The 26,268-nt window shown below is 44.5% G+C and overlaps 2 protein-coding genes across 6 annotated transcripts in view; one reads left to right on the plus strand and one right to left on the minus strand.

The window, feature by feature from the left end:
• Positions 1-2,882: 2,882 nt before the first annotated feature.
• On the minus strand, positions 2,883-24,727 carry LOC128340343 (visinin-like protein 1). 2 transcript variants are annotated; one of them, XM_053285337.1, is made up of 3 exons: positions 24,596-24,727; positions 4,350-4,565; positions 2,883-3,920 (listed from the first exon to the last, which is right to left on the minus strand). In XM_053285337.1, exons 1-3 carry the CDS (start codon positions 24,710-24,712, stop codon positions 3,723-3,725), a joined length of 531 nt encoding a protein of 176 aa, XP_053141312.1. In that variant the 5' UTR covers positions 24,713-24,727; the 3' UTR covers positions 2,883-3,722. The 2 variants fall into 2 exon arrangements, with proteins under 2 accessions (XP_053141312.1, XP_053141314.1); XM_053285339.1 differs by lacking the exon at positions 24,596-24,727 and adding an exon at positions 23,976-24,023.
• The window catches only part of LOC128340342 (structural maintenance of chromosomes protein 6-like), a 70,689-nt gene continuing 68,895 nt past the window's right edge, over positions 24,475-26,268 (plus strand). For 2 of the 4 annotated variants that reach the window (XR_008313630.1, XR_008313629.1), the window contains exon 1: positions 24,475-24,718. The gene's annotated coding sequence lies outside the window, so the exon portion shown is untranslated. The remainder of the gene's footprint in view (positions 24,719-26,268) is intronic. The other 2 variants (XR_008313631.1, XM_053285335.1) reach the window with 1 other exon arrangement.

The following is a 26,268-nucleotide window of genomic DNA, read 5'->3' on the forward strand; positions in this document are numbered from 1 at the left end:
TTCTGTCCATTTGCACGTGGCCCCAGTTGCAAGCGTAGGCACACCCCCTGCATCTAATGTCAGGTGCAGGGGGCATGGCAGGGGTGGTGGCGGCTGGTGGCGGCAGGCTGGACAAGGGCTGCGGCTACCCTCCATATGCCACTGGTCAGAAACTAAAGAAATGAGTCAGATAGATCATAAGAGATGATGTTCTAAACTGTATGAAAAAATTAAAAGTTAACAAATCGCCAGGGCCAGATGGCATCCACACGAGAGTCCTTAACAAACTCAAATGTGAAATTGCTGACCTTGCAAAGATATATAATTCATCCCTACAATCAGGCTCTGTACCAGATTACTGGAAAGCAGCCATTGTAGCATCCATTTTCAAAAAGAGATCCAGTGGGGATCTGGGAAATTACAGGCTGTAACGTCTGATCCGGGCATACTGATGGAAAATATTCTCAAGGATAAAATTTTTAAGCATATAAAAGAACAGGCTCTACTGAAGTAGAACCAGCATGGCTTCTTCAAAGGTAAATCTTGCCTCATTAACTTTTTGGAGTTGAGAATATCAACAGGCATGTGGATAAAGGTGATCCAGTTGACACAGTATAATTGGTCTTGCAAAAAGCTTTTGACAAAGTTCCTCATCAAAGACCCTTGAGAAAACTTAGCAGTCATGAGATAAGGGGACAAGTTTATGTGTGGATTGGTAACTGGTTGAAGGACAGGAAACAGAGGGTAGGCATAAATAGACAGTTCTCTAAATGAAGGTAAGTGGGGTCCCCCAGGGGTGTGTACTGGGACTAGTGCCTTTTAATTAATTAAAGGAGAGCTGGTCTTGTGGTAGCAAACATGACTTGTCCCCATAGCTAAGCAGGGTCCACCCTGGTTGCATTTGAATGGGAGACTCCATGTGAGCACTATGAGATCTTCCCCTTAGGGGATGGAGCCGCTCTGGGAAGAGCATCTAGGTTCCAAGTTCCCTCCCTGGCTTCTCCAAGATAGGGCTGAGAGTTTCCTGCCTGCAACCTTGGAGAAGCCACTGCCAGTCTGTGAAGACAATACTGAGCTAGATAGACCAATGGTCTGACTCAGTATATGGCAGCTTCCTATGCTCCTAATTTATTCATAAATTATCTTGAAGTAGGGGTAAGCAGCGAGGTGGCCAAATTTGCCAATGACATTAAATTATTTAGGATAGTGAACTCCACAGCAGATTGTGAGGAGCTCCAAAAGGATCTCTCCAAACTGGAGGAGTGGTCAACAAAATGGCAACTGTAGTTCAATGTTAGCAAGTGTAGGGTGATGCATGTTGGGGCAAAACCCCACAACTTCACATATACGCTGATGGGGACTGAGCTGTCGGTGATTGACCAGGAGAGGGATCTTGGGGTGTTGGTAGACAGCTTGTTGAAAGTGTTGACTCAGTGTGTGGAAACTGTGAGAAAGGCCAATTCCATGTTTGGAATAATTAGGAAGGGGATTGAAAATAAAAATGTTAATATTTTAATGCCATTATACAAATCTATGGTGTGGTCACATTTGGAGTACTGTGTACACTTCTGGTCACCATACCTCAAAAAGGACATTATAGAACTGGAGAAGGTGCAGAAGGGGGCAACCTTATGAGGCAAGGCTACAATACCTGGTGATTTTCAGTTTAGAAAAAAGATGACTGAGAGACTACATGCTAGAGGTCTATAAATCATGCATGATGTAGAAAAAGTTGATAGAGATAAAATTTTCTCCTCCTCTCATAACACTAGAACTAGGGGTCATCCCATGAAACTGATTGCCAAGAAATTTAGGACCAACAAAAGGAAGTACATTTTTGCATAATCTATGGAATTCTCTGCCACAGAATGCAGTGATGGCCACTAGCTTGGATGGCTTTAAAAAGGGCTTAGACAAATTCATGGAGGAAAGGTCTATCAATGGCTATTATTCTGGTGGCTATAGGCCACCTCCAGCCTTAAAGGCGAGATGCATTTAAATACCAGTTGCAGGGGAGCAACATTAGGAGAGAGGGCATGCCTTAAGCTCTTGTCTGTGGCCTTCCCAGAGGCATCTGGTGGGCTACTGTGTAAAACAGGATGCTGGACTAGATAGGTCTTGGGCCTGACCCAGAAGGGCTGTTCTTCTGATCTCCCCCATTGGAATTGCTTTCAATTGCCCTTCCAGCCTGATGGAGTTACTGAATGAGGAAACAGAGTTGGTGGCTGACATACCATTCACGGATACACCACTCAGTAACACTGCTTGCACACAAGTTGTGCAACATAACACAAACAGGGCAAATACAAACCTTGCATACCTGATGTTACACAAGAGTAAGCCCATTATGTCCAATGGGTGTTTGCACAACTTGTGTAAGTTGTACAACATGTGCTTGCAACGTTACTGGACTGATGTATCCTCGCATGGTAGATGGGCCACTGAACAGGGAAACACAGCTCAAGGTGGCTGGAGTTCTTGATGAGCTCCTAGCCATCAAATTCCGGCAAATGCTTCTCTCATCTTCTTAAAATCATGATTCCTGAAACCCAAGGTATGCCTTTAACCAAGATATTTTGGCTAGCTTGTTTACGTGGGCTACTCTATAAACTTAGGCCAAGATATGGAGTGGAAGCCAATGTGCAGCGTGTTCTCTGGGTTGCTAGTAATAACTACAGCTCCACATGCTGTACCAGAAGCTGGTCCGGATGGCCCTCCGACACTCCGGACTCACTTTTAGGCTGCAGCGGGGAGGAGAAAGGGGTCCACAAAGGCCCGCACTTGTCTTCCAAGTTCCAATGCATAAGCAACAGCTCTTTGGATCCGGCTTGTAGACAATGGCTTTAACCACCTTTGAGCCCAAGAGCAACATGCTACTTGTGTAAAATAAAGCAAATGAGAAGTCAAATGTTATAAATTTATTTCGGGACATAGATTTCAACTTCTTTGGAAGCTTATGAAAATTTCAAGCAGAAATCAATACACTCCCACCAAAACATTTTAAACTTCCAATAAAACGTTATTTAAATGTGTATTTTATGTATATTTTATACTAGATATATTAATATGTTAACTTTCAGTTAAGGGAACACTTTAGCAGGGATAGCTTTTTAAAATGTGTTGTTTTATACGTCACTCCTCTGACTTAGCTCTTTTTTTTCTGATCAAAAGGATGTAAATGAGGTAAGAATTAAGGCAAACCTAAAAGTCATGCAAATGAAATACATTTATATTCACTGACAATACAAGCACATGTCTGGATCAGACTCATGAACTGAGGCGCTTTCCCTCTGTCTGTCCAGTATTACTATACAGCAGGATGCGGTAACATGTTTGCTAATGGACAGTTACGCTACCATGGGGATTGCAGTGTTACTAACATTACCCAGTTTAGGAGACACATAGCTAGCATCAGTAAAACATGAACAATAAATAGTATAGTTCAGTGCAGCATGGCACCACTGCACAGGCCTCCGAGGAATAGGGCTTATGAAATGACATTGCACACATCACATCGTGGCAGGTTTTTTGTTTTGTTTTTATAATATATACTTTAAAATTCTTTAGCAATTGACATTCTCATGCACACAAGTGTTTCAAACACAAGAAGCAAGTCCATTGATAGGTAGTCCAAGCAATTTCTGTTTGGGGTGTGTGTGTTTGTGTGTGTGTACGTAGATAGCTGCAAACTGAATGGAACATTTAAACTTCTGTGCAGTCCATGAAAGCATTTTTACATGAGCTCATTTCTGAATGTCACATTGCAGGAGTAATACAATGGATGGGTCACTCTTTGCAGCTTCTTTGAATTCATCCAGTGTGATCTGGTCGTCTTTGTTCTTATCCATCTTGCTGAAAATCTTGTCTACTCGTTGCTCTGGTGTGAGGCCATCTTCGTTCATTTTCATCATTATCACAGTACCCACCATTTTATAAATGGCCTAGAGGGGGAGAGGGAGAGAGGCTAAGATGAATTTCATGAGGTTCAGCAGAACTTAATCTAGCCTTAGGAGTAAAGTATTCCAAAGAGCACAATCTAGCCCAAGTTAAGGATGTTTCAGTCTAAACGATGGTCAGTTAGAGAGTAAGCACATTGTGAAGAGCTACACAGTGGAAGTACAGTAAGGGCTTACTTTTCATAGTTACCATAAGAAGTTGCTATAGAGCAGTTTTGCTCAACCAGTGTGCTAGGTGGTATACTGCACTGACTTGCTGTGAGCCAGCTCCAAAAGCAGGGAGTTCAAATTGCCCACTTTTGGAGCTGACTCAAGGGGGAGGCCTCCTTCTTGGTGTATTACAGGGTAAGTCACTTCCAGATCTGGTGAGTTCTGTTTCTTGGTGTGATGGAATATATATGTGTAAATTCTCACCTCTATAATTTCCAGCATTTCCACTCTTGTGATTTTCCCATCTCCATCTAAGTCATACATATTGAAGGCCCAATTTAGCTTCTGTTCGAAACTGCCCCTTGAGGTGATGGACAGCGCACAAATGAACTCTCTGAAGTCGATAGTGCCATCGCCGTTCTTATCAAAGGTCCTGAAGGCATGCTGGGCGAACTTTGAAGCATCTCCATATGGGAAAAACTGCAAAATAGTGTAAGGATGTAACATTCATTCATTCATTCATTCATTCATTCATTCATTCAATATGCTACCCCATCCAAATGGCTCTGGGCGGTGCATGATAATAAAAAACCCATAAATCAATCCTTTTAAAAACAATGATTATAGAACCATTTAAAACAGCATAAAACCTGTTTAAAAATCATTACAGAACAATTTAAGAACAGCATAAAACCATTAACTATTAAAACAGTTTAAAAATCCTGGAAGGCCAGGCCAAACAGATAGGTTTTAAGGGCTCTCCTGAAAGCCAGCAATGAACTATGGATTTCTGCTAAGAGTGTATTCCACAGCCCAGGAACAGCTACAGAGAATGCCTGTCTCAGATACACGGGTGGTAACTGGAGACAGACCTCCTAAGATGACATTAACGTGTGGTGGGGATCATGCTGTAGAAGGCGCTCTCTAAGATAACCTGGACCTAAGCCATTCAGGGTTTTAAAGGTAATAAACAGTACTTTGTATTTTGCCTGGAAACATATCAGCAGCCAGGGCAATTGTTTTAAAACAGGTATAATATGGTCTCTCTGGGTTACCCCAAAGACAAGTCTGGCAGCTGCATTTTGAACTAACTGAAGTGTCCGAACTACATACAAAGGCAGCCCCATATAGAGCAAATTGCAATTGTCAAGCCTGGAGGTTACCAGCTGATGCATCACTGTTTTGAGGTCGACCTCTTCAAGGAACGGACACAGCTGCTGAATCAACCAAAATTGGTAGAAAGCACTCCTGGACATGGCCTCCACCTGAGATACTAAGGTGAGGCCTGTGTCCAAGAGTACCCCCAAGCTGCACACCTGTTGCTTCCGGGGGAGTGTAACCCTGTCTAGCACAGGAAGATATAACTCATCCCTCAAATTCTGAGCCCCTACAATGAACATCTCCGTCTTGCTTGTATTCATTTTCAGTTTGCTATCCCTCATCCAGCCCATTACCGCCTGTAGGCAGGCATTTAGGGAATGAATACCATTTCCTGATGATGAGGATGACAAGGAGAAATAGATTTGGGTGTCATCGGCATACTGATAACACATAGCACCAAATCTCCTGATGACCTCATCCAGAGATTTCATGTAGATATTAAAAAGCATTGGTGACAGAATGGAGCCCCAAGGGACTCCATATAACAGCTCCTTTTTTGAGGAGCAACTGTCACCAAGCTCTACATTCTGGAATCATCTATCTGGAGTCATTCATCAGGCTAACCAAGGCTGTCTCAACCCCATAGCCAGCTCTAAAGCCAGTTTGAAATGAATCTAGATAATCAGTTTCTTCTAGAACTGCCTGGAGCTGGCCAGCCACCACCCTCTCAATCACCTTGCCCAACCAAGGTGGAGACTGGCCTATAACTATCCATCACTAAGGGATCCAGAGAAGGCTTTTAAAGAAGTGGTCTAATCATTGCCTCCTTCAAACAAGGAGGAACCCTACCCTCCCTCAGTGATGCATTTATGATATTAACTAGGCTAGATAGAAGCAGCCAAGTCGGGCAAGGGTCCAGAGTACAAGTGGTAGGCCGCACTGCCCCAAGCAGCTTGTCCACATCCTCAGGACTCACAGATTGAAACAGATCCAATCTAACACTGCAAGAGGGATTGTTGGACATCCCCTTCATAGATTTTGCAGAAATAGTGGAGTCCAAGTCGGCCCGAAAACAGATTTTGTCTGCAAAGAACCAATTAAAAGTGTCACAGCAGAAGAACGTTTCTGAGGACTGATTTAAGACAGAGGGAGTGGAAATTAAACTGCTTACAACCCGAGATAGCTCTGCTGAACATAAACCTACAGACACAATGTGTGCAGACCAAAATCTTTTTTTTTGCTGCACGCACTGCTGCTGCATAAACCTTCAAATGGGTCCTATGCTGTGTCCTGTCAAATTCAAGCTGAGTTCTCCTCCACTTACATTCCAGTCACCTACCCTGCGGCACCAGCCCCCGCAACTCCTCTGTATACCAAGAGCTGTCTGTTAGACATAAAAAGTCTTCCATCGCAGCATTTTGTATCCAAGAATAAAATACATCCCAGGAAGCAGCCCTTAAGCACTCCAGCCTTACTGGAATTCTTGGTTTCAGTACCCCAACCATTTAACACTATCATAACCCAATCAACTTAAATGAAACTATTTCTGAGTCTGAAGACTGTATCCTTGGGTCCCTTTGAAGATGACATCTCGGCTCTAATTCTGTAAAGTGCCTGCAGAATGTATAACATCATAAATCAAAGTGAATTAGCTATTTCCAGCTGCTGTCAGCTTATGCCAGGAAGTATATGACTTATTGGCCTTCATCTTTTTCTTTTGTTTCATGCTTTAGCTACGAGTCCTAACAGCCATGAAATTGTCAATGTATGAAACGAAGACCAAGGACCAATGCTTCTGTAGCACTGGATTTCATGGATGCCCATATACCAACTACTCAAAAGGGGAAAATAGGTAATGAAATTAATTATCCTCTGGAATGTCCAGTCTCATTTTGTCCATTATGGGGAGTGACCAAAAAAGAAATGGTCGTGACGGTAACTATGGTGCGTGGACATTTTCTTCTGCAGTAATGCCCCAGGGAAAGGATGCAATGTCATGACATTGCTTCCTCCCCTGGTGCATTGTGGGGGGATTGCTGGGCAAAGGGGCGTTCTGAAGCACCCCTGCTGTGGCTGACCAGAAGGCAGCCTCTTTCCATTTCAAAGATATAAGCAGGCACCTACAGATCCACTTGCCAGCTCACAAGCGGCCCCAGCCCTCTGGTAAGCAGGACACACAGTGCCACACAGATCTCTTCACCAAAGATCTCATTTCCACTGCCATTTCTGAGAAGTTAAGAAACAGCAGGGATCCTTTCGGAGCAGTAGGAGAGGGCTCCCAATGTTCCTTATCATCTCCATATCCCAGTGCAAACAACCTCTCTTAAGGCCTCTGCTGGTGTGCCAGAAAGGAATGGGGAAATGCTTGACTAACAAGCCAGTTTGAATCCCCGCTGGTACTATATTGGGCAGCAGCGATCTAGGAAGATGCTGAAAAGCATCAGCTCATACTGCACAGGAGGAGGCCATGGTAAACCCCTTCTGTATTCTACCAAAAGAAAACCACAGGGCTCTGTGGGTGCCAGGAGTCAAAATCGACTTGATGGCACGCTTTACCTTTACCTAGTGGGCTAAGCTTAAATTTGTGGATCCCTGGATATAAGGAAGCGCACTGCTGTCTGTCAACTAAGCTGCCCTCCAACACCCAGCCCCACACCAATGATGTACTGGCTAAATTCAATGCATCACAGCCACTGTGCATTGTCAACACAATGCAGATACAGTAATCGGATCAGAACTAATACTCTGCATCATCAACACAATGCAAATAATCAGATCAGAAATGGTATTGCTAATTTGCTCCATGCACAGCCTTGCTTCTCAGCCTTCCTTTGCAGTAATGAGAAAATAGCAAAAATTACACTTGCAGAACAGCACAGAGAGGATTAGTTGATATGTAGGCCTAAATGGAACTAGTTAATCCTGAATTAGAAAGTAGACATGTCTGTACTGGAATGCCCCTCCCAGGAGATCATCAATTGCTTTCCTTGATAAGTTTTTAAAAGAATCTGAAAATTCTCCTTCCTTGTGAGAGTTGCCCTCTATGAAGCTGAACTGAGCAAGGCACACCCTCAACGTGTCTATCTCCTGCTGGATCTCACATCTCTCCAGTCGTCTATACCTGTCTAACACAGGGGAAATGAATTTCTCTCCTGAAACTGACAACATCTGACCTCATGGGGAGGAGTGTAGCTTAATTTTTTCCCCTGTTATTGTCAGCTATACCATTTTGGCAGGGATGCTTTTATTTAATCTGTCTGTCTGTCTGTCCTTCAACTATACTCTTAGACTAAGTGATAGGAGTTAGAAGAATGTTTCCATTTTTATTTCTAAATGCCTACCTGATTTCCTTTACCCTCAGTTCGTCGTTCCTGTAGTTTAATAAAACAACCTCTTGAAATATCTAGTGCTGAGTGCGTTGTTTTGAATGGAGTTTGTGCCTCCCACATGCTCAACTGGTGGTCCAGCTACTTGCTCATGAATAAACCTACCATGGGGTGGATCTAGCCTGGCTTCCTCTCTGCCATGACAGAAGGGATCGCCAAGAAGAGGCTAGGAGACCCCAAACTGATGCCCTGTGGCCAGTGGTTCTTCCCAGCCTGGGGATGGCAGCAGTGCTACTGAGAGTTCAAGATAACGGAATGGGGCATGCATACGCAGAATCAGCACATAAAACCACAGCCCATTTTCTCACATCTCTTTTTTCAAGGGGAATTTTAATATTGGTATTAATTTGGTTTCCAATTTTAATCAGCTTTAGTCTTGTTTGATACTATCTGTCACGCCCTCAATCTCAGATAGCGAGGAGGAAGGGGAAGCTGGCAGCCTTTCAGCCGATGCAGGGGTGCCTGAGGGTCAGGGCCCGGCTGTCAGTTCCAGCGGATGTTTCAGAGCAGGCACAGCAGTCTGAGGCAGCAGAGACAGCGACGGACAGACTAGAAGATGAGTTGTGCGGGCAACCCCCACTGACTCAACAACAAAGGCATGTCACAAGGTGAAGACCACAGCTGGAAACTATCAGGAGGAGTAAACGCCTCTTGCAGAGGGCTGATAAGCCTTGAATCCCTGCCAGCTGAGAGTTATCAGCTTGGACTATAAAGCACGTCAACAGCTTTCTGTTAGCTGCTGGAAGACAACATTTGTCAACCCTCGTGTCGACAGCATTCAGCCCAAGCCTGATATAGAGAACTATTCCGAGCCGTGTTTCGTTTCTGCAGCTCAGTTTGTATTGTGGACGATCTTCCTGGACTTCCCTTCCGGGTGGCCAGATTGCTAACACTATCCACCATTTTATCTTGCTGTCTGTTTTTGTGTTTGTGTAGTGACCAGTCTCCCCACCCTCTACAGAGTTAACAAGTGAACCTTTGCCCCTGGTGGTGCAGTGGTAAAAAAACTGCCGCCCTGTAACCAGAAGGTTACAAGTTCGATCCTGACCAGGGGCTCAAGGTTGACTCAGCCTTCCATCCTTCCGAGGTCGGTAAAATGAGTACCCAGAATGTTGGGGGCAATATGCTAAATCATTGTAAACCGCTTAGAGAGCTCCGGCTATAAAGCGGTATATAAATGTAAGTGCTATTGCTATTAATTGACAGGCTGGTGAACTCCAGGGCTCAACTAATTGGTTGACCAGGTGGGTGGGACATGAGAGCTGCAAGGGGAATTCTGGGAAGAAGAAAGTAAGTCTGGACAGAGAGTATGAGCTAGCAGGAGGTTGGATGCCTCATGGTGGAGCTGAAGGATAATTTCTTAGGGTGAGAGATCTGCATGTTCTTGATTCTCATCAGGAGTTTGGTGAGTTCAAGGAAGAAGCCAGGGCTTTGGTTTCGGGAATTTAGTCTAGGGAAAAGTTTGTTTAGTCAGACTTTGCGTTAGGGATTTTATTTTGCTTTCTGTGTGGAGCTTTGCATTTCTTAATATCTGTTCTTTGCAACTGAGTAACTAAGATTTTAACGTGAGCCACACCAGAACAACTGGGGGACTTTTGAAGCATTCTTGTAACCAACTAAGTATTTTTAAGTGTTTCTGAAAAGTTAAAAGCCTCAGACAGAAACAGTCTGTAGTAAATGAATACAGGTTTTTCCCCTCTGTTCTTTTTAACAAGCCTTAGAGGGTTGGTTAACCCAGTGAGGGCAGTGTGGGCTATAAGGGGGATTTCTCCGGTGCAGAACATGTCTGAAGGTGAGCTTGGCCAATTAATAATTAACTCCATGTGCAGGCAAAAAGGCACGGGAGGAAAGGTTTTCCTTTAGCCTTGCCCGTTAGCAAGGAGGTGCAGATTTTCTTATATTTGCTCAATACCCATTTACAGAGGGACCCTGGACTAAAGCACTTTAGTCAATGGGTCAGAACCCCACAAGTTTTTGAGTGCTTGGTGGCAGCGAAATTATACTACCAGAAGGTTCTGGGTTACCAGAAGGTTCTGGGTTAACAGAATCTTTTCTTTTGCTTTTCTGGGTTTTTGGAAAGTTAAAGATTAAATGCCAGTCTGTTTCTCAGAGTCCTCTCAGAGGATGACTAATCTGAGTCTGCCTCATGACCTAGCTGACTAGAGAGACCAGTTCATTTTATTTATTATAATTTATTTATTTAGCACATTTTTATACTGCCCCAACCGAAGGTCTCAGGGCAGTTCACAACAAATAAAAACAAAACATTAAAATCAATTGAATATTAAAACCAGTTTAATAGAATCAATAAATAATCCCAAATTTAAAAGTTACAAAGTTAAAAAGCTAAAAGGCCTGGGTAAAAAGAGAAGTCTTTAGACACTTTTAAAAAGCTGCTAGAGATGGGGAGACTCTTATTCCCATGGGAAGCACGTTCCAAAGTCTCGGGGCGACAACAGAGAAGGCCCGTCCCTGGGTGGCCACCAGATGACATGAAGGTAGCCACAGACAAGCCTCCCCTGATGTACGCAGTGGATGATGGGGATCATGCAGAAGAAGATACTCTCTTAAGTACTGTGGGCCTAAGCTGTTTAGGGCTTTATAGGTTATAACCAGCACCTTGTATTTTGCCCAGAAACTTATTGGCAGCCAGTGCAACTCCTGTAATATAGGAGTAATATGGTCTCTTTGAGATGACCCGGAGACCAACCTGGCTGCCGCATTTTGTACTAACTGCAGTTTTGGGACTACGTACAAAGGCAGCCCCACATAGAGCGCACTGCAGTAATCAAGTCTGGAAGTTACCAACAAGTGTACTACTGTTTTGAGATAATGAACCTCAAGAAACGGACGCAGCTGGCGTATCAACAGAAGCTGATAGAAAGCGCTTCTGGCCACTGCCTCAACCTGGGAAACCAGGGAAAGGTGTGGCTCCAGAAGCACTCCCAAACTGCGTACCTGTTCCTTCTGAGGAAGTGTGACCCCATCTAGAACAGGAAGATCACTATTGCTTCCCGAGTGACGACCCCACACAATAAGTACCTCCGTCTTGTCTGGATTCAGTCTCAGTTTGTTATCCCTCATCCAGCCCATTACTGCTTCCAAGCAGGCATTCAGGGAGGATATGCCTTCTCCTGATGATGTTGACATGGAGAAATAGATTTGGGTGTCATCAGCATACTGATAACACTCAGCACCAAATCTCCAGATGATCTTTCCCAACAATTTCATGTAGATATTAAAACGCATTGGAGACAGTATGGAGCCCTGAGGGGCCCCATATAAAAGCTCAGATTTTGAAGAGCAACAGTCTCCAAGCGACACCATCTGGAATCTGCCAGAAAGGTAGGAGCGGAACCACTGCAAAGCAGTGCCTCCCACCCCCAACTCCCTCAGACGTTCCAGAAGGATACTATGGTCGATATTATTGAAAGCCGCTGAGAGATCCAAAAGGATCAACAGAGTCACACTTTCTCTGTCAAGTCCCAATTGGAGATAATCCATCAGGCCGACCAAGGCAGTCTCCACCCCATAGCCCAGCCGAAAACCAGTTTGAAATGGGTCTAGATAGTCAGTTTCCTCCAAGACCGCTGGGAGCCCACCACCCTCTCAATCACCTTGCCCAACCATGGGAGGTTGGAGATAGGCCTATAGCTACTAAACTCCAAGGGGTCCAAGGCAAGCTTCTTAAGAATAGGTCTAATGATTGCCTTCTTTAAATAAGGAGGCATCCTGCCCTCTCTCAGAGAGGTATTTATAATTGCCACCAGGCTCTCCACAACAACCCCCTTGCCAGATAGTATAAGCCACGTTGGGCAAGGATCAAGCAGACAGGTGGTAGGACGCACCGTTCCGAGCAGCTTGTCCACATCCCCAGGAGTCACAAACTGAAACTGATCCAGTCTAGCCACACAAGAGGAGTTGCTGGTTACCTCTGCATCTGACACTGCGATAACTGTGGAGTCTGAATCTAGATCTAGATTTTCCATGGTTTTTCCACCTCATTTGCGGATATTTTACGTGTTACCCTTTCGATTTGTGATTTCAATGGGAAATTTGGCACTGCAGGTCTGATGTTAGGAGCCATGGAGCCTCTCCATGCTCACTTGCAGCATTACAGGGCTTTCTAGCAGCACAGGGCCAGTGTGCACATCCTCTCCTTCCATCAGCCGGGGCATTGTGTAGCATATAAGTCAGCAATTGCTGCGAGACACCATTTCCACTATGACTCTGCATCAGATGTGACTGAATCATCAATTTCTTGATGCATGAACTCAGCAAAATTACTTGCCTTCAGAGGCAGCTGCCCTCCACCTCTCTGTTACAGCTCAAAAACTGCCTTCTTTGACTCAGAGGAGCTGAGCTCTTCTAAGGGCCAGGAGAGTCATGCTTACTATTATGTATTCACAGCTGTTAAGAACAAAGTGCACCTCCAATTGTAATACAGGGAGGAAAAGCTGTGTGTCACCCCACGTTGGTATTAGATTCCACCATAAGGCAGGCTGAGAATGAAAAGCCAGCACAGAGCTCACATTTGACATGTGTGGTGACAGCACCAGAAGGAGTACTGTTGGAATAAAATCAGGTACTTAACACCTCAGAGTCCACTCCAGGCTGTGTCTTAAATAGATCTGAGATATTTCTGGTAACACTTGTTTCACATTTGAAGGGTTTCTTTGCAACTCTAACTGAGAGCTGAAAGTAGAATCTTTAAATCTAGTGAAACACCAAGAAGGCTGTCAGGTAGAGTTGCCACCTTTTCTCCCCAAATTCAGCCTCTGTGCATTTAAGAACTGTATGCGGGACAAAAAATTAACATAGCTAGCTTTTTTTCATTGCAGCATCTCCGGGAGAGGAAGTGTTGTCCCTGTCTGAATTTCTGGCCTTCATACAGCTGTTTACAGGGCCCCTGTCAGGAATGAATGTGACAGTCTTGTGGATGACCCAGAACATTCTCTAATTCCTCTTCTAGGCTACTTTCTGTGCTTTGAAAGAGGCAGCAGAACACAGGCCAGCCTATCGGCTTCTCTGTTCTTACCATGAAGAGGGTATAAGCAGCCACTTAAGCGGCAGGTAACAACAGATCATCAATGCCCATGGGGATCTGTCTGCCATGTTTGTCTGAGCAGAGGTCTGGATGCAGATTTAAAAAATGGCTCTCAAGACAGTTAACTGACGGCCACTTAATCCTGCCCATCTGCACTGACATTAAGGTGGCCGAGTTAGAAGGCCATCCGGCATAGTGGACAGGAAAATGTCTAATGCAGTCTCTGATAGTATTTGAGGGACCGCCTGCTCCCAAGGGTTGCTGCCCGCTTGACAAGGACATCTGAGGGGGCCCTGCTCCGGGTGCCAACAATGAGGGAGACCCGGCTGTCGTGCACTCGGGACAGGGCCTTCCCTGTTGCTGCTCCTAGACTCTGGAATGCTCTCCCAGTGGCCATTCATTCCTCAGACTCCATCACGGCTTTTAGAAAGCTTGTAAAGACTTGGCTTTTTACCCAGGCTTTTACATGATCGTTTTCTACTGCGGCTTCTCTGTGTTTTTATTTGTTGTATTGTTTTTATATGTTTTTATACTTTTAACATGATGTTTTTATTGTCTTTTTATTGTATGTTTTTAACTTTTGTAAACCGCCTTGGGGTTATCTTTTTAACGAAAGGCGGTATATAAATGCAAAAATAAATAAATAAATAAAAATAGTAAGATGAGTACAGTCACAATGGAAAATAACTCCTTACAGCAATGGTTTCAGGTATAATCAACTCAAGTCTTTTCTCTAATAATATAGGGAAATAGAAGTTGTTCCAATTTTCTCTTTTAAATCTCAGATCCAAATTTTGGATTTTCAATTCACACTCATCTACAATTAATAAAAACATTATGTAGACTTCCTTTGCATCCTGCTATCAACTGAGAGGATTCTCTTAAGTGATTAAGTGTATTTCTAAGCAAGCTAGAAAGGTTGTAGATGAGGTGAGATGCTATGCTTACTCTAAGTATTAAACTACCAGGTAAGACTGCATTTGAGGGCAATGCCATGTCTCATGTGGCAGATATCATGCTGCTTTCTAAACATCTAGGGACATGTACCTGGGCACCCGGATTCTATCTAGGCGTTGCTGATCTGTATTCATGCATATAAAGGTCCAGAGAAGTTCTCCATACTTTATGGTTTTCTGAAGGAAGCACTGGCATATCCTCAGCAATTGCATTTGCTATCTGAACTGTGGAGTGGCTCTGTGTTCAGAAATAATTACTGCTCAAGGGCAAACAGTAATAAAGTATTTTAGAACCTTCCTGTCTGGCAGCATGTCAGCCCTTGGGAAACAGTCCAGAGAAAGTTCAGTGACTTGCTGATATCCTACTTCTCCCTGGAAAACTCAGGGAAGCTGACCTGAGACTCCTAGAATTGGTCTCCCAAGCAGGCACTAATTTGGCTCCCATGTACTTTGCTTCAACAATGGATATCTCCGGTGCTTCAAGACCATTCACTCCTTAAGCCTGGAGAACCTTTCAAAATGCTTAAGACCTCGAGTGCCAGCGTGGCATAGTGGTTAGAGTGCTGGACTAGGACCGGGGAGACCCGAGTTCAAATCCCCATTCAGCCATGAAACTAGCTGGGTGACTCTGGGCCAGTCATTTCTCTCTCAGCCTAACCTACTTCACAGGATTGTTGTGAAAGAGAAACGCAAGTATGTAGTACACCGCTCTGGGCTCCTTGGAGGAAGAGCGGGATATAAATGTAATAACAACAACAACAACAACAACAAGAAGTGCACTGAGCCTGTGGCATCCCCCTGCAGCGCTCTTGCTCGCTCGCTCTCCCCCCTGCTCGCTCACTCGCTCTCCCCCGCCACTCACTCGTTCACTCGCTCTGCCCCCCACCACTCACTCGTTCACTCTCCCCTCGCCGCTCGCTCGCTCTCCTCCCGCCACACGCTCGCTCTCCCCGTGCTGCCCACCCACTCGCTCCCCCGCCGCTTACTTGCTCCTCCGCCGCTCGCTCGCTCTCCCTGCCGCTCGCTCGCTCTCCCCTGCCTCTCTCTCTCTCTTCCCACAGTTCTTCTTGCTCCAGATTTCTTGGATAGTCCAAAGCGAATCTCTGTCCTCTTATGCATTGTGTTTGCTTTCAGCTTTGGGGGATCTCCCTCCATGATAAATACCAGATGGACCCCCATTAGTGTTAAAGAAGAGACTCTGAAATAAAGATTCCTGTAACAACAACAAAACAAAATTACTTCTATGGAAGCGAGTGGCAGACAAGTGCCACATGTTAATGTTGGCCAAATACTTGTGAAGGCACAGGAAAAAAATTAAAGATTTTTATAAGCTAGTCTGTAGCACATTCATATAACAATAAAAGTTGCTACACTAGGTCATCTAATTCCTGCACTGGTCATTTTATCTGTGCATTTCAAACATATCCAAGTACATGAAGCAATCACTATGGCCCAGTTCAGACATAACAGGAAACTGGAGGTTGCTTCACCTCCAGTTTCCTAACCTGAATGTCCAAACTTGGGGAAGTTGAGTTTGCGGGTTAAAGTGACTTGCAATTTCCCTCACCAAACTCCTCTCTGAACCTTCGGTCAGAGTGGAGTTTCGCCACCACAAACTCCATTTCTGCAGGGCCAGCATTATATCAGAATGCTGGCACTGCAGTTTGGGCCCCACGGAGTCAAGGGAGGAAGCTCCTCCCTCACTCTGTCCCGATTGGCTGTGTGGGCTCTCCTTCTGTGTGCTGTTCTTCTGTCAAGAAGGACAGCCTGCACAGCCAGCTCCCCTGCCTCTCCCCAACATCCGAATGTAGGGGGGACACATGGCTGTGTGTGTAAAAAGCCAGACTAAAGGCTAACTGGGGTGAGACTTCAGGAATGATCCACATTTGACTATACTCCTCATGTCTGATGGCTGGAGAGGTTGTGGCTCATACGCACACAAAAAGATAATTTGATTGAGAAACATACTAATTCAGATACCAATGAAGAATTCATTCATTTATTCCCATGTTCACAGTGAAAATGTTCTTTATTTTAAAACCATTAAGTAATTTATGACTGCTTTGCCTTTCTCATACCATCTTCTGGGTGTTTTTTTAAATCAAATTTTAAAAGGAGGATATATTTTGACTGATACGGTATGGCTCTCACAAATTCTAAAATGCAATTAGTACTTTTGCATTTCTTCCTCCACTGCTGTGATCCAAAGTTGCATTTACAGAGCACCCACAAGTCCACATAACTTCTGGAGAGTATTGCCAAATCATCAATGTAGAATCCTTGCCTCAGAGTATTCTTGAGTTTTCAGTCAAGAACTCTTGGTGGAAGTCAGAAGGGAGCAAACTCCGACCTTAGCCCCTTTCCATGGTGTAGAAATATATTTAGACTACACCAGTGGTTCCCAACCTGGGGACCTCCAGATATTGCTGAACTACAACTCTCAGCACTCCTAACTACAATTTATTGTTGCTAGGGATGCTGGGAGTTGTAGTTCATCAACATCGGGAGTACCCCAAGTTGTGAAGCCCTGGACTACACCTTTTCTTTTGGAAAACGCCAACAGATAAGCAACTCGTCTTGCAAAGAATCATACCACTGTACCCACCTAAGATGAGGTTTTGTGACTACTCCAACCATCTTTTTGACTGTCTGTGCTTCACATACCCAGAGACTCAAGTCAACAGCTAGCCTCTTTCCTCTAAGACTGCTGAGGGGGACGTGTTGTTTTACAGGTTCCAGGATCTGCCACAGACTAGTCACTCCCATTGTCCCAAATATTCAGGCAGCACAAGAGCACTCGCTGTAAAGACCAACAAAAATATATCTGAGGTCTCTGGTGATGAAACTGTAGTAGTACTTTTCAAAGAATAAAAACTCTACATACATCAATAAAAGACGTTTCTCAAAAAGTAAAATCCAAAGATCCTTGTTAGGAACATCCCTTCTCAGTTCAACAGGAGTCTGTGGCTTTGATTATAATACTGATTGTTATAATCAGTATTATAAATCTGATTATGAACAAGAACAACCAACAGGCAGTACTATCAAACCACCTAAATATTCTTTTAGTAATCCCCATTGATATTTTTGAAACAGATGAAAGAGAGAAATGGAGCTACTAGCTCTTAATATCTGAATTTTTGTTTCTGGAATAAAATATCTTTTTTGATTTGATTTCTTTTTAGTAATTCAAATGTGTTGCCTCTCTCATACAAAACTTAAGCTGCACAATGCAGTATGCAACTGGCAATACATTCAACAGGTTTCACCCAGTTTTCATTTGTGGCTTTCATTTGTTTCTGAATCCCAGTTCCCAGCCCCAATGCAGTAGTTTTCCTTTCTTGCCCTTTCCTCTTCCTCTCACCTTTTGCCTTTGATGATCCACTCTCCCCCTTGCGATTTTCCTCACTTCACCCCTCTCCACTCTCTTATGACAGTTTATTCACTAGTTGCCTAATTTGCTGCCATCTCTTTCTTCTTTGCCATATCCCACTGCTAAATGTCTCAGCACTTCCTGCTCCTAGGATGAGAAGAAATTGACTTACTTGTGCTTATTCATCTCCATTCCAACCTAAAAATGTCAGATAGAATTTGGCATGTTTCTAATCTGTTTGCCGAATCTTAGAACTGATGGGATTGGAAGAGACTTAAAAGTTACCTAATCCCATCCCTGTACTAAGGATCCCTGCCATCCAAATACAAATTATTTTATGTCACAGTTTTGCCGACAAATGCAAAGGGTGGGGTGGGGGGCGGTTAACAGCTAGCTGTATGAAGGTGCTATTTGTCACAGGATGTTTGGGTGGTAGGTCTGGCAAGCTGTTCACCTTTCAAGAATTTTTTACATCTTGAGAACTGTTAGCTTGTTCCAAAGTCCGAGGTATCATCAAATGAACAAGGAATTAAGGCATGTGTCAAAACAGGTACTAAGCACAGTTTTAAAATCGACAAGGTGTTTTACATGCATACATATCTTTGGGGATGAGGCCATAGGCTCAGTGGTTGCATAGAGAAGGCCCCAGGTTCACTCCCTAGCATCTCCAGGTAGGGCTGGGGAAGACTCCGGCCTGAAACCCTTGGAGAGCCGCTGCTGGTCAGTGACAACAATATGGAGGTAGACGGACCAAGGGTCCGACTCGGTAAAAGGCACCTTCCTATGTTCCCATCTCTCAATAATCCTTTAGAACAACCTGATATGGTAGGATCAGTGGCCAACATCCAGACAAATGCTGCACACAACAGCATCTTCTGAGATGTGTGGTGATGTCCAGCTATTCCTTCCTTCCCTCTGCAGCCTGTGCCTTCTGGAAATATATTCCCAAGGGTGTGGGAGATTTCTGAAAATCCACCCTGCACCCCGCCCCCCAGTAGAGAGTGACTTAAAGTAGAGAGTGACTTAAAGGCAGCAGTTTGCCATGGGTCATTTCAGTGAATGCACGGCTGAACAAAGTCTTGAACGAATAATTTCCAGATTATAGAGCTTGTTAGGAACATAGGAAGGTGCCTTATACCGAGTCAGACCCTTGGTCCATCTAGCTTAGCATTGCCCACACTGACTGGCAGTGGCTCTCCAAGGTTTCAGGCAGTAGACTTTCCCTGCCCTACCTGGAGATGCCAGGCGTCGAACCTGGGTCCTGCATCCAAGTAGATGCTCTGTCACTGAGCTACAGCCCCATCCCCTAGGGCAGGGCTGCTCAACTTTGGCCCTCCTGCAGATGTTGGCCTACAAGTCCCATAATATAGGAGTTGTAGTACAAAAACAGCTGGGGGGGGGGCTAAACTGAGCAGGTCTGCACTAGGGGATATCCTACAGCAGACAATGGTGCTCACATGTAGTCACCCATTCAAATGCAAGCCAAGGCAAACCCAGTTTAGCAAAGGGGACAATTCATGCTTGCTACCCCAAGACTGGCTCTTTATCGGTAGTAGTAGTGGTTTTTAATTACTAGTTCCAAAAGCGCACAAGTGTGTTATAGTTCATTTGAAAGAGGGTGTAACTTAACAGGTAAGAGACCAAACTATGATAAATCAGCAAGTCCCCAGTTCGAATCTCAGCTCTGCCATGAACTCACTAGGCTGCCTTAGGTATGGCATTCTCTTCTCAGCATCAGCCCCCAGTATGGATTATGGGGATAATAATACTCACCATATAGGCTTGTTGTAAGGATTACAACAAGATAACACAAATTAAGCGCTTTGAGCACCAGAAAGCACACTATGCAAATGCTAAGTATTATCATATTATAAATACATCACTCCAAAAGCAATATAGTTAAGGTCTATAGGTGTCCAAAGGATAACTTTTGCATCCAGCAAGGTTTGAGATATACAGAATATAATATAATCATCAAATAGTAACATGCTTCCTTACCTGACCAACACTATTTATTTATTTATTTGAAATATTCATATCCCAATTTCTGTCCTATTAAAGTGGCAATCAAAAGCAGCTAATAATAATAAACACCAGAAAAAGCAGAGACAAAGCAGAAATAACGTAAGGTTAAAATATGGAGCACTTCATTAAAACCATAGAAAGGCTAATAAAAGCAAGAGGTTACCACTTATTCAATAAAGTGCCAAGTGTAAGAAATAAGCTGTAATACCCATTTGAAACAAGGAAGCAAGAGGGGCAGACAAGTCATGAGGGAGAAAGTTTCCAAACCTAGGTGCTGCCACCAAGATCCCCACCAACCAGATTTCCAAAGGTAACAAGACCCGGAGCAAGGACTCCAGTGATTAAGGCAGTGGGCAAGAAGGCTCAAGCGAGAGAAGGAGATACTTCGTGTGCATTATAAATGAAAGGTATCACCTGAGCCCTTCTGTTCCACCACCACCCCTCCTAAAAAGAAAGGTGACAGTCGAAATCTACCCAGCCTGGGATCCTATTTTGCATCAAAGTTCCTGTTCACAATTGATCTGAGACAATACTGTCCTTAGAGGAAGACCAAGAGTCAGGCAAATCAGTTGTCTCTCACTCATGCATTTTTGCCACCATGCACTTAGTGGGAAGTTATGGGCCAGCAGCACATTCCAGCCCTCTGACATGTATTCTTGAATAGAATGAGTATATTTGCAAACATGAGTCTGTTCTGTGCATAAACTATATATTAATGTGAACAGACAATGTATATTTCATTGCAATTTGGAATCGCCCTAAGAGTACAACAACAAACTTTCAACTAAGCATAAATAAAATCAGTGGAATATCTTTTGGTTGGAAGAGTAATGCCAAGTTTTGCCATAAAGAAACATTCATGAAACAATCTAGCAAATTTAAAATTTGGTCCAATGAGGGATAAGAGGAAATGACCACAATTAATACTGTACTTCTAAACAAAAAAAGAAAACAGTGCCATCTAATGGTCTTTGATGTATATAGCATTATGTGTGCAAAAAATATGAGTTACTGTACATGGGGAAAGACTGGCTTCAAATCTAACTTTTTTGTCTCCCCCCCACCCCACTTCATTTACTTATTTGTTTGTTTGTTTGTTTGTTTGTTAAATTTATATACTGCCATTCATTAAAACAATCCCAAGGCGGTTCACAGAAAAATTAACACTATAAAAATTCACAATTAAAATATTAAGCTAAAATAGAAAAACATGAATCTGACTAAAGATTTAAAATACTTTTTAACCTAACACTCATGGCCCACTGACAAGTTTACAAATCAAGTGTGCATATGTAGGATCTCTTAAGTCAATACATAACAATGTGTGTAGTGAACCTGGGTTTGAAGTTTTGCTTAAGAATGGAAGTGCCTTTCCAAATCAGAATGAAGTCCATCTACCATAGACTTTTTGTAAGAACCCCAGCAACAAGCAGCACTGACATTGGCAGGGATCCACCAGTGGATCTAGGTCCACCCTCTGCCTGCCCTGCACACACTCTCAGCTGAGAAAACAAGTATCAACATCATAAGAGAAAACAAAACTGCATATGCAATAGCAGGAAATAAATTCCACTTCATTTCTGGTGGTTCAGCACAATGTCAGTTTAAGATGCTATACAAAAATGTGAGAACTGGCAGTTGGCATTCAGAGGAATACCATTTCAAGAGGCATTCCATTTCGTTCTCATGGCTAATACCTCTTGGTAGACCTAGCCTCCATAAAGTTGCCAGACCCATTTTAAAAGCTATCTAAGCCCTGACCATCACATGTCATGGCAAATAATGCCATAAATTAAATGTCTTGGCTTTAGAGGTACTTTCTCTTGGCCTTTCCTGAAGCTACTGCCAATCAAATTCATTTGGTGACCAAGTTCTAGAATTAGGAGACAAAGAGAAGAAAACATTCTCTATCCATTTTCCCGATACTACCCATCATTTTATAAGCCTCTATCGTATTGAGTCTCAGTCTGTTACTCAGTAGGTCCCAGGTTCGATCCCCGACATCTCCAGGTAGGGTGGGGAAAGACTTCTGTCTGAAACCCTGGACAGCTGCTGACAGTTTGGGTAGACAATACTGAGCTAGATGGACCAAGGGTCTGACTAGGTATAAGGCAGCGATCTATGTTTCACTCCCCCACACTCCAGTAATCTTTTTTCAGAGTTAAATATTCCCAAACACTTCAGCCTTTCCTTCTAAGGAAGACGCTTTAAAGCCTTGCTTAGGAACATAGGAAGGTGCCTTATCTGGAGCCAGGCCTTGGTCCATCTAGCTCAGTATTGTCTACTGACTGGCAGCAGCTCTCCAAGGTTTCAGGCACGATTCTTTTCCAGCCCTACCTGGAGATTCCAGGGACTGAATATGGGGCCTCCTGCATGCAAAGCAAATGCTATGCCACTGAGCTATCGTCCCATCCTCAACGTTGGCATACATCGTAGGGATGTGCACAGAAGCGGGTGGGGATAGCTTGAAGGGGTGCCACTTTAAGGGCGGGGGAGGGTGCACTTACCCCTCCCTCTGCTGGCGTTCGTTGCCCGTAAAAGCCTTCAGGGCGGAAGTGTACCTCCCTGCCTCCCCTTCCCCCTCTTCAGTCAGAAGTACTGGTTGCACTTGTGCACGTCATGCGCGAAGAGGGGGAAGGGGCGGCAGGAAGGTACACTGCCACCCTGAAGGCTTTTATGGGCAACAAGCACTGGCGGGGGGGGGAGGGGGAGGAGGGGGAAGTGCACCCTCCCTCGCCCGTCAAGTGGCACCCCCCTGGCCTTGAACCTTGACCCCCTGGTGTTCGAATCGGTTCGGAGGCCTGTAAAAAGGCCTCCAAATTGGTTTGTGCACATCCCTAATACATGGGTCTCCCCATCCAGACACTGACCACACCAAGACCTGTTTAGCTTCAGCAGGTTGGCTGTATCATGCATTCTTAAATCATGCTCTGGGACCATGTTTGCTGTTTTCTGGGCCTAATCCAGCTCTATGATACCCTTTTTGAGATGGATAAAGAAAGAACCATCACATTGGATTTCAAACTGCTACTAAAACGAGTTCTGCAGGCAAAGCTCAAATATGTCTAGGGAATAACATGAACATTCCTGGGGGGGGGGCGGGGGGGGCAATGACAGGCCAAGGCTACAATAAACTAAAGTTGTGCCGTGGAGTCGGTGTCGACTCCTGGCACCCATAAGAACAGCCCTGCTGGATCAGGCCCAAGACCCATCTAGTCCAGCATCTTGTTTCACACAGTGGGCCACCAGATGCCGCTGGAAGCCACAGGCAGGAGTTGGGGGCATGCCCTCTCTCCTGCTGTTACTCCCCTGCAACTGGTACTCAGAGGCATCCTGCCTTTGAGGCTGGAGGTGGCTTATAGCCATCCGAATAGTAGCCGTTGATAGACCTCTCCTCCATGAAGTTATCCAAACCCTTCTTAAAGCCATCCACAGAGCCCTGTGGTTGTCTTTGGTAAAGTACAGGAGGCTTTACCATTGCCATCTCCCGTGCAGTATGAGTTGCCTTTCAGCATCTTCCTATATCGTTGCTGCCCGATATAGGAGTTTCCTATTTTATTATTTATTTATTTATTTGATATCTATACCGCCCTTCCAAAAATGGCTCAGGGTGGTTTACACAAAGAAACAACAAATAAATAAGAAAAATAAAATGGCTCCCTGTCCCCAAAGGGCTCACAATCTAAAAGGAAACATCAGATAGACACCAGCAACAGTCACTGGAAGTACTGTGCCTGGGGGTGGATAGGGCCAGTTACTCTCCCCCTGCTAAATAAAGAGAATCACCACATTAAAAAGGTGCCTCTTTGCCCAGTTAGATACTAGCGGGGATTTGAGCTGGCAACCTCTTGCTCCCTAGATCAGTTACTTCCCCACTGTGCCATTAGGTGGCTAAGGCTACAATTGTACTACTAAAAAACTTAGTGAAGCTCACACTTTAATGTGTAGGATGGGGCTGCACAGTCGAAATCCTACACATATTTAGCATTCATTGGCACTTACTTCCGATTCAGCATACGCAGGATTGTAACTCATGTAACTCTACTACGTTACATGATTGCAAGACAAGCTTTTAATATGGGATTCCACCTTAGGAGAAAAGCGCTGGGAGACGAATCTCACGCAACCTCTTCACGTATATAGCACCGTAATATCACCTGCCTTTTCTAGCCGACACCGGACCGGAGCAATTCAAAGCAAACGCCAAAATTCGTAATTCGGAGGGTCTGGCTGCGCATGCGCCGGACGATGACGCCTCGCGAAGGAGCCAGTGGAGCGACGACCTCAAGGAGGCACAAACGGAACAGCACTATACAACACCTCCGGTTCTCAGTTAGATGAGGAAAGGAGCAACTGATGACGCGAAAGAACCCTTGGATAGGCTCCTCTCTTTTGCGTTTGCGTCACGTCCTTGCCCCGCCAATGAGAGCGTCCAGCTGGAAAGCCGAAGTGACGCGATAGGGAGCCCTTTCTTTTCTAAACAAATTCTATCTCTACGGCGGCCGCGGGAAGAGAAACTCGACGAGGCCTGCGCATGCGCTCTGGCGTTAGCGGCAAAGGTGCTATCTTTGCTGCTTGGGAAGATTGTATGGGGTAGAGTAGCCGAAACTTCCGCTACTTACTGGACCGTGCGTCCGAAGGGGGCTGTGCAGCACAGAGGACGACCCCCTCACACACACACACCGGTGCACTCGGGGCTCTGGAGTTGCTGCAGGACTCTTCAGCGTTTCCAACGGCATTTCCGGGTAAGTCCGTGAGTTGTTCGCTTTCGGTTAGGGCTCTTGACGAAGAGGTCAGCAGCGCTGTGCAGAGCGAGGCGTCCTCGCCACCCATCTTAAGAGTTTTCCCATCTGATCTTTTATTCTTGCAGAATCATCCCTCCCACCTCTTACTTGTAGTCTACAGTCCACACAGTGTTGCTGTGACTTGTACGCTGGATTGAGATGGGAAAGCTGTGGTATAGTCAGAGGCGTAACTAGGGAAAATAGCGCCTAGGGCGAGCACTGAAATTGCGCCCCTGTCCAAGCAGGAATGATGGGACTTGTAGTCAACAATATCTGGAAATCCCGGTTAAAAGGAACACTGTGCCATCTAGACGTGGTTGTGGATCAAAACCTGAAAACATGAGCCATCTCTGTAAGAGACTTAGAACAACACTCAGGAGTTATGCGAGGATTCCAAGTGTCATTTTCTCTGTCTCCTCTCATGCTTTTTAAAAAAACATGACTTTGTCCTAGAGGATCACCTGCCCAAACAGCCACTAGCAAAATAGGGGAAGAAGAAGGTGGTGGTGGTGGTGGTGGGGGGTCTATAAACCAGTGAATGATTCCTGCCAGCCTTTGTCTTATGATGACTGTTGGCTCATGATGGGGTATATGTGCATTCACCATTCTAGAGCTTACTTTGACACCAGGAGGGAGGAGGATACATTAGTTTGCCACACTAGACAGAGGCATCTGCAACAGGAGCAGACAGCCAAGTTCTGCCAGGGCCAAAACCAGCCCCTGCCAGACTAAGAAATCATTGTAATTCGCCCCTTCCTGTCACTAGCAGTGTGCTCTTCTTTTATTATTGACTCTGACTCTCAGATATCCCAGTCATGGATGGAAAATTCAGGGTCAATTTACAAGAGACACATTTTCTACATGGAAGTTTCTTCTGTGCAGGTGTTGTGCAGAAACCCATGTGTAGTGACCGCCAGGGGCATAGCAAGGTTGGAATGGGCCAAGATGAGATTTTAAAATGGGCCCCCAGCCCCTCAAAGTCCAGGGCCTGCACACATCCCAGGCCCCCAAGGATTTAAGTCTGATATTTCAAAATAAGTATGCTGCCTGGAAATACATTTCACTGAATACACACATGCACACTTCACAGTATATAGTGATATATATTGAGTACTATATATTTGTGCTACTTTTAATGCCTAGAACACACTAGTGTTACCTGACCAACTGACCAAATGACCACTGACTCGGATAGTGAAAGAAGCAAGTTTTATTTTCTCAGCGCTGAGGACGGCCCTGGTGCCTCATGGCAAAGATCCAGGAACGCGCCCTCTAACAGACTAGCAAGAGTTTATAAAGATTTTTCTCCTCCCTTTGGCATCAACATTCAGCCAATAATAAGCATCAAAAGAAATTACACACAAACTGCATTTGGTTATACATATTTGGTAATACCTTTCCGTACATGCGTAGATCACTTGTTTTCAAGCAGATTACAGATGTTTCCTCAAAGCAAGCCAGCTAGTTCAGTTTGGTTAATCAAGTTCCTCTTTCTAAAGGGTACACATGCA

The sequence above is a fragment of the Hemicordylus capensis genome, chromosome 1 (assembly GCF_027244095.1).
Source record: "Hemicordylus capensis ecotype Gifberg chromosome 1, rHemCap1.1.pri, whole genome shotgun sequence".
NCBI lineage: Eukaryota > Metazoa > Chordata > Lepidosauria > Squamata > Cordylidae > Hemicordylus > Hemicordylus capensis.

Bases quoted from the DNA above. Each gene is read 5' to 3' on its own strand.
- LOC128340343 (XM_053285337.1), bottom strand. From the start codon at position 24,712: ATGCCGTTGGAAACGCTGAAGAGTCCTGCAGCAACTCCAGAGCCCCGA. The intron at 4,566-24,595 runs GTAAGTAGCGGA...ACTATTTTGCAG, and splicing joins CCCTTCGGACGCACGGTCCA to TTTTTCCCATATGGAGATGC. The intron at 3,921-4,349 runs GTGAGAATTTAC...CTCCCCCTCTAG, and splicing joins AAATGCTGGAAATTATAGAG to GCCATTTATAAAATGGTGGG.